This window comes from Phyllobates terribilis, unplaced genomic scaffold, assembly GCF_046119375.1.
Source record: "Phyllobates terribilis strain yellow unplaced genomic scaffold, ASM4611937v1 Scaffold_1__5_contigs__length_1240528914, whole genome shotgun sequence".
Taxonomy (NCBI): Eukaryota; Metazoa; Chordata; class Amphibia; order Anura; family Dendrobatidae; genus Phyllobates; species Phyllobates terribilis.
In genome coordinates this window covers 1,093,007,376-1,093,019,773 of record NW_027362761.1, presented here as the reverse complement: position 1 = coordinate 1,093,019,773, position 12,398 = coordinate 1,093,007,376, and the positions used below count along the sequence as shown (strand labels likewise).

Genomic DNA, 12,398 nt, shown 5'->3' with positions numbered 1-12,398 from the left:
CACCACTCCAGCGTTTTTTCCAGTGCTAGAGTGGTGCTACTAATCTGAGGTCCCTGACCATAGTCTTATACTTATCGGCCGGCATCTTCACCTTTTTTTGGTGCCGCTCCGGTCCTGTGGTACCATCTTGTGACCGCAGCTCCTGACTGACCGGAAGTTGGAGCTAATGGTCATAAGCTATGAGTCTATGAGAGCCAGAACAAGGTCAGAGCGAGGCTCTCACAGACTTACATTGCGTTGTGACCTCCGGCGCGATAGAAGGTGCAGACGGCAGCAGGTGAGTATAACAGTAGGGTCAGGGACCTTACATTAGTCGCAACACTCCAGCACTGCAATAAAAAAAACGCTGGAGTGATGCTTTAACGGTGGTTATATTGTCACCCAACTTTCCCAGATAAAGATGCATTTACAATTTAGATATAAGGATAATTTACAGTATATTCAATGGTCTTATATTAAGGGGGGAGAAGAACTGTTTAAATCTCATAAATCCAGCAGGAGCCGATCATTGATGGCAGGACTAAGCTGCTACAGGATTTATGTATGAAAGCCCAGGTCTGCTTAGGTTTATGAGCTGACAAGGCGATGCCAGACACTTGTTGCAGGCAGGCAGGCAGGCAGGCAGGCCATGCAGGTGCACTGCCTGCCTAATGATTCTCCCGTCATCCACTGTGGCAGACACCTGAGTCACTGCAGCTTGCAGACAATGCCAGGCCTGCACACAGGGCACTTCTCTCTGGCTGCCCACTGAGCTCATGTGGATGCTGTTCTTCAGCCTGTGCACTGCCTGTTAATTGTTCCACCCTCTTGTGGGCTGCAGCAGTGAGTGCCTGGCTCTGTGCGAGCATGTAATGAGGCATGTGATTGCTGCTTCTGCTCCAGGAGGAGGTGGCTTCAGGATTTGCATGGGCTGAAGGCAAAAGCTGCAACAGTCTGATTATTTTTAGCTGGTGTGTGGTACAGATCACGTTGCACAGAGCAGGGAATTGCTGGTCTCTTGCACTGGGAGCTGGAGGAGACTGTGGTTCTCTTTTCCCTCCTGTGATAGATCATCTACCTACAGAGGAAGGCACACAGCTGCCTGGACATGGCCAGCCCTGCACTAGATCTAGAAGACATCTCCCAGCCACAGGAATCCCCTCCTGATGCTGCCTGTAGAGAAGCCCAGAAGTGGATTGAGGTAAAGCATATTTTTTTTCTTCCTTGATGGAAGTTTGCTCCGCAATCTGCTCCTGATACTGCCATATGCGAGACAATTCCATTGTTTATTGTTTTCTTTACATTGTTACTTCTTTCTGTAAACATCCTTCTTGCTGGAGGAAGGCAGTGTGCCCATTGTACCCAGTGCTCCTCACTGTAGAGATGCTCCTGGCTGCATCTCCCTGTGCCTGTGTAGTATTTGGCTATGGAGGTGTGCTGACAGCCCTCCAGCTATTTGCAGCAGTCCATTGGTAAAGGCTGGAGGAGCTATTGTGTATCCAGTATCTGGGAGACAGGCAGATGAGCTTGTGATATTTTTTTGTTCCTGCTACTGTTAGTGTTGCAGGTAAATTGCTACATTTTGCACAAGACTTTTCCAAGTCTCACATCCTTATCCTGTGTCCTGTTTATTCTATCAAATGCTCAGGTGCCTATTGTGCAGCCATAGTTCTGTGCATGGTGCCCATGCAAGGCATAGTGACCTGGCACAGTCTACTATCTGCTGCAATTTACATAAACAGTTATTGATGATATTCAAGTGTCTTATTTCCCTTGCAAATAAATGGCTGTGCTGTGGGGACCGCATACCTGCTGTGGCTATAGCCTTCTAGCTGTCAGCTCTTGAACACAGAGCCCTATTCATCTGTGTTTTAGAATGGGAGACCAGGGAAAAAGAGGGGGCACAGACGCTTCCTGGATGGAAAGACCCTGTTAGCCCTCACCGTTTTCCTTTCTCTACACTTTGCCTGATGCTTCTTCCACTTTGTCAGGCATTCATGCCAGCTAGTGACTTTTATACAGCAGCAAAGGGCTAAAAAATTTGGGAAGGGATGGCTATGGAAAAAAAAAGAAGAGCTTTCTCTGGGCCGAGAAACATAAGCATTATTGTGTGATTGATTGCAATGTCTGTTGTTCACTGGGACTCTGAAAGGACTGCAGAACTTTCCATTGCATTGCTACTGTGAGGCAGCTCAAGCTTCAGGGCCCTTCCTGGGTCTGAATTGTTTCTTTTGTGAGGACGCAGGCGGAATGCAGATTTTTGTTTTTCTACCTCACTTTTGGATTTGGTATAGTGCTTGGATTCATAGACCTGCATGTATGATCCGGCGGTAGATTGTAGTAATACTCCCTTTTTTTTTATTCCTTTGTCATGTCAAGGTTTATAATAATATGTAATATAAATGTATACAACAAGCTTAGTTATGCATTGTATTGTCGAGGGGTAAATGAAAAGTGTTAAGGGCTGTCAACTGAACAGAGACCATAAATGATGCTTCTGTTGTTGGGACTTCTGGTACTTACCAGCAAAAAGTTGCCAAGGGTACAAGCTAGTGGTGATATTTCTGCAAGTAGTATATACAACTAACTGTGGTGCCAGTCTAGTTCACATTGCAGTAGAAACGGCAAGATTTCAAACCGCGTAGTAGTATCTTTAGTACGTAGTATAATAGGCAGCGTGCTCCAATGTTATGTCTATAAAGGGGAATCTGCCTTGATGAAGACTTGACTTGTATAACAGTAATGAAAACCTTTCTTAATAGTTTTTTTGGTGCCTTGATAGAGCAGATGCGGTTATGATAAATATATATTTTTTTACCCAAGTAGCTGTAGTATAAAGTGTGTACTTGCTCTCTAAAGACCCTTCACATGTTATTTAATGTTAGACCTTGGACAGGTCTTTTGAGGCGTGCATGAGTTACAGATCCCTGCATAAAACTTTAGTTTATTCCCCTCTCTATGAAGTGCCACTTTCTGGGGAACTTTAGAAGATTCCTTCTTAGTAGAAATGGATGCTGAGACATGGTACCCTAATGTACAAAAGATAGTGTGAGAAAGTGTTCTGTTCATGAATCCTTCTAAACTACGCTGGGATCACATTGTTTTTACATGTGATCCACTTGACAGATCGGACTCACTTGACCTTCTTTTACCAAATCATGATAGAGATTGCTGCCATAATCTGGCTGCACAAAACACTAAGCAGATCAAGTGTTTGGTCCACGCAAACTGCTAGTTTCTGAAGATCCTGAGGGAGAAGGCTAATCTAACACAAGCGGTATATATGTATCCAGAGCTCCACATTGAGGGTGTGTTCACATGGGGAAAATACGCTGCATTTTTTTTTTTTGCCAGGATTCTGTAACTGTAAAATCTACATAATTTTCAGTACCAGCAAAGTGGGTGAGATTTTACAAAATCTCATCCACATGCTGTGAAAAATATCCATCATTAATCCAAATGGAAATTAACCTATGGTGTGGATTTTAGTGTGTCATGTTAGGCCCCCTTCACACGTCTGCTGCTTAAACATACGCGTGAGGCGGTCCGTTTTTACTATCCGTGTGGTTTTCTGTTGGCCGTACGTGTGTAACATTCGTGTGTCACGTACTGGAACAGAAATTATAGATTTTTAGGTGTTTAAAGATGTGCAAAGATAGAAATAGACATGTGTGCAGCCCCATAGATTATAATATGTGTGTGTCTCCGGTGAAATCGGATGCCACACGTCCTGGTCATGAACGTGTGAAGGGGGCCTTAGGCCGTGCTCTGATGAGCGTTGAAAAATCATCCGATTTTCATCAAGAAAAACCTCAGAAGACTTTTATTCATATTGTCATTTGTATGCCATCTGTGTACCATTGGTGTCTGTTTTTTTTTTTTGCATCTGTATTTGTATATTCACAAATTAAAATGCAGATACTAAATAATAATTCCGCAGCGCTCTACAATTCAGACAATATTACAGAAATTATTGGCACTGTCCCCACTGGGGCTCACAATCTAGATTCCCTATCAGTATGTCTTTGGAGTGTGGGAGGAAACCCACGCAAACACGGGGAGAACATACAGACTCCTTGTAGATGTTGACCTTGGTGGGATTTGAACCCAGGACCCCAGCGCTGCAGTGCTGCCCACTGAGCCACCGTGCTGCCCACTGAGCCACCGTGCTGCCCACTGAGCCTCCGTGCTGCCCACTGAGCCACCGTGCTGCCCAATACATTTTTTGAGGTTAATAATGGCAATGTATCCATAAAACCTGAATGCATATGGATGATCCATAGGGGATACTATTTCTCCCCCCTCCTTTTCATTATATAGACACTTGGGGCCTGATTCATCCAGACCGGTGTTGTTCACACAGGTCTTGATGAGGGGATGTGCTGGAGTCAGACGCTCCTGATTCATGTAACGGTACATGCCTCTTCATGAATCTGGAGCGTCTGATGAGTGGGGTCACCATGCCGGAAATCTCACTCCAGTCGGGAACTGGAAACACCACAACTTGTCATGAATTAGACAGCTGTGGCATCATTCCCCAGCCCCACCTCGACACTGCCTGTTCAGGAGAAAGCCACATTTTTCTTAATATGTAAATGAGCTGTTAAGATCTATGGGCCGGACATAGATCTCCCTGAGTATCTGCCTCCAGAGATTATTTTACATGAAAAGGGGCATTACCAGTGTGAGACATGTAATGACTGACAGGCTGCTCTCCTGATCTACATGTCTCACACTGGCAACGCCTCTTTCGTTTAAAATAATGTTTAGAGAAAGATTCTCAGGGAGATCTATGTCCGGTCCATAGATCTTAACAGCTCATTTTCATATTAAGAAAAATGTGGGTTTCTCTGGAATAAGACTTGGGATTGCAGATATCAAGGTATCATTGTATTCAGCTTCGTATGACCTACATGCCCATATAGACGGCTTAGGAAGGACCATCCTACTGACAGATTCCCTTTAAACCTAATCTCGGCCAAAACTGAAAGTTTTGGAATTACCTTTTGAATTTAAGAAGCATTGGACTTTTTGTATGTTTGACCCTCGACAACCCTTGCTACGAAGCAAAAGCAGTCAAAAGTAGTTGACACTGGATAGCTGTATGAGGAGTCACAGGTGACGCAGCACAGTTTCACTTTGCTATATTTATTATCGGCCCACTGGTGTTCAGGGCTGGAAATAGTGTCCGTTCTCCCCTTGCTGGAAGACATCTCTTGGGCAGTGTGGTGTCAGACAGAATTTTCCTGTATTATTTTTGGTTTCCTTTCTAACCACAGTAGAGGAATGTGGTGAGAGAAATAGGAGTCACTTGCTTGACCTTATAATTTTAGTATAAAACTGCAGTTCTTGGATTCCTGGAAGGTTTCATGTTTTGGGAGCTGTTCTCATCCATCAGGTTGTCGAAAGCACTAACCAGGGTTTCTCTTTTTCCAGGAAAGCCTACTGGTTGCCATTGTGAACTTCCTTACAGCTCCCACAGGATTGCCACTGTCTCTCCAGCAGTCTTACTTCTTCAGATTCTCACTGCTGATTCCTTCCTTTGCAAAGGGTGAAATCTGCTGCAGGTTTACATCATTTCCACAAAGAAAGTCTCCAGTAAATCATTCCCGCGTGCCGATACTCTAAGAAAGCTGGACAACCACTAACATGGAAGCAGTAATAATGGCCATACCTGGTCATGCCAGATCTGATTCCAAATGCATCATAACGTATCCCAGTGACTGCTAAATGGAGTCTTGTCAACATAAAATGACTGTTCAAACCAAGCACAAATCCTTCGTGCACCCTTGGCACTTTCTCACCTACTTTTTTCTAATTATATCTGCCCTCCTCTGGCTCTTGCTGTCAATCAATGAAGAGAGGGACAGAGGGAGAAGGAAAATAATTAGATGGGAAGGTGCACAGAACTGCTCAGCCACACTAACAATTCTCTGAATGCATGCGCTTGGTTTGAACAGTTATTTTGTGCTGACAGACTCCTTTTTAAATAGGGATTTGTCAGGTTTCTGCTGGGAGTTTGGCAATCTTGCCAGCTACTCTTGCTGTTAGAGCAGAACCCCTGAGGAAGCCAATGACTGTGATTTGTTAAGACTGGGGTTTTGTACTCCAGCATTATTAAAGGGAGCACTGGGAGCAATATTTCTTTAATTTGGCAAATCAACTGCATTGCTCCACTGCCAGAAATGTATGCCAGGCTGGGTCTGTCATAATGTACGCCAGTAAAATGTATGCCAGTTAGGCTGCGTGCCCACTATGCGTTCTTCAAGCGTTTTTGCCGCGGAATTTCCGCTGCGAAAACGCTTAAAAAACGCTTGGTAATACGTGCCCCATGGTCCCCAATGATAATCCGCATGTGCTTTGCACATGCTGCGGAAATTTCCGCTGCAGATTATCATTGCGGAAAAATACGCAGCATGTCAATTAATTTTACGGACACGCAGCGTAATTGCCGCCATTGACTTGCATTGAATCGCTTAATATCCGTGTCAGCACATTTGCACACACGGATAATATGCTTTTCTATGTGTGGATGGTACCCGAGTTTGGAGAAGAGGAGAATCTCCTCCAGACACGGGTACCATAGAACCTGTAAAAAAAAAGAATTTAAAATAAAAAATAAAGATTATACTTACCTTCTGATGGCACCCGGCCTCCTCAGCGATGCGTCCGGTCTGTTGTATGGGTCGCTTTGGTGTGAGGACCTGACATGACGTCATTGAGTCATGTGACAGGTCACGCGACCGCTGACGTCGGCGGTTGCGTGACCTGTCACATGACTCAATGACGTCATCGCAGGTCCTTTCACACCACCGCGAGACACCAGGGAGACCGAACGGAGCGGAGAAAATACCAGGGGGCCATCGGAAGGTAAGTATAATCTTTATTTTTTATTTTTTACCATTTTATTCTTTTTTTAACTATTTCTTGGTCACACTATATAAATCCATGCCAGTTGTATGGATTTATATAGTGTGACCAAGTTGTCAAGCACTTTTCCAAGTGATGCTAAAATCGGTTGGAAAGCGCTTGATAACCCGCATGCAAAAATGCTTGGCAAACGCTTCTACCTGGCAGGAAAAACGCATGTAAAATCCGCATGCGTTTTTCCTGCCAGGGAGAAGCGGAAAAAATATTTAGAATTTCTGCATCGTGGGCACTTAGCCTTAAACTATGATGAACATGGCTATGTCAAGTACTGCCTGACTCCGCTCACTATTCTAAAACTTGCAGTAATTGGCCAGGACTAATTTTAAAATTGCCAAAAGTTGCATTTTTTAGTTGCGCAAAAGTTAAGCAATTTTGTTCTAGATTTCAGGCGAAAACTGTTTGGCAAATTGGGCCTATATCTCCTTGTAAGTAAGCAAAATGCATATCATAGTTTGACAGTTCATCCGAAACTGAATAATATAAGGCTCTAGTATGAAACCTGTGCTGAATGGTCAGCATTCCACCATATAGCCCCAAATGGCACACATGCGCAAAAAACGGACGTCTTAATGAGTTCGGTGCATCTTACAACTGCTGTCCACCTCCACCAGAGCTCTTATTCCAACAAGGGGTTGGCATACATTTTTTTTGGCACAATTTATACCTCCTTTGTGGCATAAACTTTGAATTTGTCAGGTGTGCTTCTCCACAACCCAAACCTTCTCCCCCACTTTGACATAGCTGGCTGGGACTGTCACTAAAAAAGCTCAAGTCGATACATTTCAAGGAGTTTTATGGCAGAATTCTGGCAAAAACTCCCTGATGAATCAGGCTTTTGTGTTTTGTTACTTAATGAAATCTGCTTTGTAGGAAGGAGAAGTGATATTATATGATTGACGGTTTTCTCATTTTTTATTTTTATTTTTTCACTGTTTTGTTTGCAGTGAGGAAAATTATCAGGAAATGACGGAGCGGGTGCGCGTGTTCTGCTCTGTGTAGTCCTCATATAGTGGAGATTCTAAACAAGGCAAAGGCTCCTTCCCCCGAGGTTTCATGAGGATGGAATTCACAAGTATCATATCTCATTTGTTTTGTCCATAGAATGGGCTCATTGTTCTCCCTTCACAAGTGTTACTGCCCATATTAAACCTCGGCTAAACTGCATAACCCAGGAATCTAGGACTTACCAAGGGATCCTCTTATGTTGACAAGTTGAGAAATGTGAACGTGATGTGCAGACTGGTGAGAACTATTCTGTAAAGTATTGAGGCTTTTCTCTGTTGTCAAGCGCTGCATTATTAACATGGCGGGTCTTCTTACATCACACCGGTTTGCATTTCATTTGGACTAGATCAGAATTTCGAGTGCACTATAATGCACAAAATAGGACTGGATTTACACATGGGTGTTCATTGTGTAAATGCATGTAGAACAAAAGAGATGATCTCGGAAAATGCTGCCTAGGAGTGAGAGTTGTCTCATTAGTCTGTGTACAACCCTTTATTAAGCCTTACACCATAATCAGGAGTCATTGACAAGCCAGAAACTCTTCTACAGACATGTTATGGGAAAACCAAACAAATGAGCCAGAACACATGTTGGTATAAGTGCAATGTGTAGGTGCACATTCACACTGTGGCCATTAAACAAACAAAAACTAAAATGAGCAAATACCCTATACTGAGTAAACAGTAGTAATAATACAGGGTGGGCCATTTATGTGGATACACCTAAATAAAAAGGGAATAGTTGGTGATATCAACTTCCTGTTTGTGGCACATCAGTATATGGGAGGGGTAATACTTTTCCAGATGGGTGGTGACCATGGTGGCCATTTTGAAGTTGGCCATTTTGGATCCAACTTTATTTTTTTCAATGGGAAGAGGGTCATGTGACACATCAAACTTATTGAGAATTTCATAAGACATACAATGGTGTGCTTGGTTTTAACGTAACACTATTCTTTCATGAGTTATTTACAAGTTTATGACCACTTATAAAATGTGTTCAAAGTGCTGCCCATTGTGTTGGATTGTAAATGCAACCCTCTTCTCCCACTCTTGACACACTAATAGCAACACCGCAGAAGAAATGCTAGCTCAGGCTTCCAGTATCCAGTGTTTCAGATGCTGCACATCTCTTATCTTCACAGCATAGACAATTACCTTCAGATGACCCCAAAGATAAAAGTCTAAGGGGGTCAGATCGGGAGACCTTGGTGGCCATTCAACTGGCCCACGATGACCAATCCACTTTCCAGGAAATTGTTCATGTAGGAATGCTCGGACCTGACCCCCTTAATGTGGTGGTGCACCATCTTGTTGGAAAAACTCAGGGAACGTGCCATCTTCAGTGCATAAAGAGGGCAACACATCATCATGTAGCAATTTCAGATATCCAGTGGCATTGAGGTTTCCATTGATGAAGAATAGCCCCACTATCTTTGTACCCCATATACCACACCATACCATCAATTTTTGTGTTCCAACAGTCTTGGAGGGATCTATCCACTGTGGGTTAGTGTCAGACCAATAGCGGTGGTTTTGTTTGTTAACTTCACCATTCACAAAAAAGTTTGCCTCATCACTGAACATAATGTTCTGTGTAAACTGAGGGTCCTGTTCCAATTTTTGTTTTGCCCATTCTGCAGATTCAGTGCGCCGATCTGGGTCATCCTTGTTGAGATGCCGCAGCCGCTGGATTTTGTAAGGGTGCCATTTGTGAGTAGCTAATATCCGCCGAAGGGATGTTTGACTGATGCCACTCTCCAGTGACATACAGCAAGTGCTACGCTGTGGGCTCTTGCTGAATGAAGCTAGGACAGCCACTGATGTTTCTTCATTAGTGACAGTTTTCTTGCGTCCACATTTTGGCAAATCCAACACTGAACCAGTTTCACGAAATTTGTCAAGCAGTTTGCGAACTGTAGCATGGGAGATGGGTGGTCTCGTAGGGTATCTTGCATTGAAATCTGCTGCAATGACCCGGGTACTGCGTTCACCAAACATCAACACAATTTCTATCCGCTCCTCACATGTTAACCTCTGCGACATGTCAATGGCTGTAAACAAAAAGAAACTTGTAAATAACTTATGAAAGAATACAGTTACGTTAAAACCAAGCACACCATTGTATTTCTTATGAAATTCTCAATAAGTTTGAGGTGTCACATGACCCTCTTCCCATTGAAAAAATCCAAAATGGCCGACTTCAAAATGTCCGCCATGGTCACCACCCATCTGGAAAAGTTTTCCCCCTCCCATATACTAATGTGCCACAAACAGGAAGTTGATATGACCAACCATTCCCATTTTATTTAGGTGTATCCATATAAATGGCCCACTCTGTAAATTTAAATAACATAGGGTATTTAGTAAATACTGTTTTGATCAAAAAAGCGTAAAAGCCATCCCACCACGACAAGGTGTACCCAAATTGGGATTGTCCTATCTCTAGTATTAAAACCTCACCTTTTGTCAGCCAACCTCAATGTAGATTGAGACAGAGCATGACCCAGACATGCTATTGGGTGTTTGCCCCTTTGCCCCTCATCAGTGTAGAGTAGCGTCTACCTGGAGTGAGGCGCACACTGCCAGATCCTGCTTCACACTGATGAGGGGCAAACACCCCAAACACGCCACAGTAGGATGTCTGTAGATGAGTTTATGGTTTGGCAGTTATTCCTGCTCATGTTATAATGCTTCTTATAGAGTTAGACATTGACTTATAGGATAGCTCCCTCTCCTAGGTGGTACTTGTGCGAGTGTTTCTTTTGTTGCACTAGAGCTAATTTGTATACTTTTTTTTTTTTGTTTCCCTCTTGGAGCCTGTAAGACTCCATACTTGACTAAGGAGAACCATGACTTCCACCACATTATGAAACTAAGGTTGTCAATCAACTAAGTTTTAAAAGATTGTCTCACTAAGACACCCCCGTCCATATTCCTTATTGAGACCAAGGATCATCATATGGGGATGGAAGGGTCTTGCTGAAAATGTATTTATGCATAAAGCAGGAAAATACTGTATGCCTTCAATTTTGAATAAATCCCCAACAGCGTCACCAGAAAAGCACCCCCACACCATCACACCTCCTCCTCCATGCTTCTCGGTGGGAACCAGGCATGTAGAGTCCATCCGTTCACCTTTTCTGCGTCGCACAAAGACACGGTGGTTGGAACCAAAGATCTCTAATTTGGACTCATCAGACCAAAGCACAGATTTCCACTGGTCTAATGTCCATTCCTTGTCTTCTTTAGCCCAAACAAGTCTCTTCTGCTTGTTGCCTGTCCTTAGCAGTGGTTTCCTAGCAGCTATTTTACCATGAAGGCCTGCTGCACAAAGTCTCCTCTTAACAGTTGTTGAAGAGATGTGTCTGCTGCTAGAACTCTGTGTGGCATTGACCTGGTCTCTAATCTGAACTGCTGTTAACCTGCGATTTCTGAGGCTGGTGACTCGGATAAACTTATCCTCAGAAGCAGAGGTGACTCTTGGTCTTCCTTTCCTGGGGCGGTCCTCATGTGAGCCAGTTTCTTTGTAGCGCTTGATGGTTTTTGCAACTGCACTTGGGGACACATTCAAAGCTTTCCCAAATTTTTCGGACTGACTGACCTTCATTTCTTAAAGTAATGATGGCCACTCGTTTTTCTTTACTTAGCTGCTTTTTTCTTGCCATAATACAAATTCTAACAGTCTATTCAGTATGACTATCAGCTGTGTCTCCACCAGATTTCTGCACAACACAACTGATGGTCCCAACTCCATTTATAAGGCAAGAAATCCCACTTATTAAACCTGACAGGGCACACCTGTGAAGTGAAAACCATTTCCGGTGACTACCTCTTGAAGCTCATCAAGAGAATGCCAAGAGTGTGCAAAGCAGTCATCAAAGCAAAAGGTGGCTACTTTGAAGAACCTAGAATATAAGACATATTTTCAGTTGTTTCACACTTTTTTGTTAAGTATATAATTCCACATGTGTTAATTCATAGTTTTGATGAATGTACAATTTTCATAGTCATGAAAATACAGAAAAATCTTTAAATGAGAAGGTGTGTCCAAACTTTTGGTCTGTACTGTGTGTGTGTATATATATATATATATATATATATATATATATATATATATATAATATTACTGCTGCATAGTAGTAATGCTATTTTAATTGAAAAAACAAGGAGTCCTGGAAATGATGATATGGCCCCCACAGAACTCTGATCTCAATATCGAGTCTGGGTAAGATTACATGTAGAAAGAGAAGGATTTACACAAGCGACATCAGCAGAAGATCTGTGGTTAGTTCCCCAAGATGTTTGGAACAACCTTCCTGCTGAGCTCCTTCAAAAACTGTCTGCAAGTACAAGTGCCTAGAAAAATTTATGCTATTTTAAAGGCTAAGGCTGGTTACTAAATAATGATTTGACTCCTACCTGCCTAAAATGTTTGCACAGTATTTATTTGTTTATTTATTTTACTCACTTGTCTAGCAC

General features: G+C 42.9%; 1 protein-coding gene across 8 annotated transcripts in view; it reads left to right on the top strand.

The window, feature by feature from the left end:
• The first annotated feature begins 811 nt into the window (after positions 1 to 811).
• The window catches only part of LIMCH1 (LIM and calponin homology domains 1), a 365,336-nt gene continuing 353,749 nt past the window's right edge, over positions 812 to 12,398 (top strand). For 3 of the 8 annotated variants that reach the window (XM_073645633.1, XM_073645646.1, XM_073645620.1), the window contains exon 1: positions 813 to 1,180. In XM_073645633.1, the coding sequence (XP_073501734.1) occupies positions 1,088 to 1,180 (93 nt within the window). In that variant the 5' untranslated portion in view covers positions 813 to 1,087. Of the gene's footprint in view, positions 1,181 to 12,398 lie in introns of all 8 variants that reach the window. The other 5 variants (XM_073645636.1, XM_073645626.1, XM_073645647.1 and 2 more) reach the window with 5 other exon arrangements.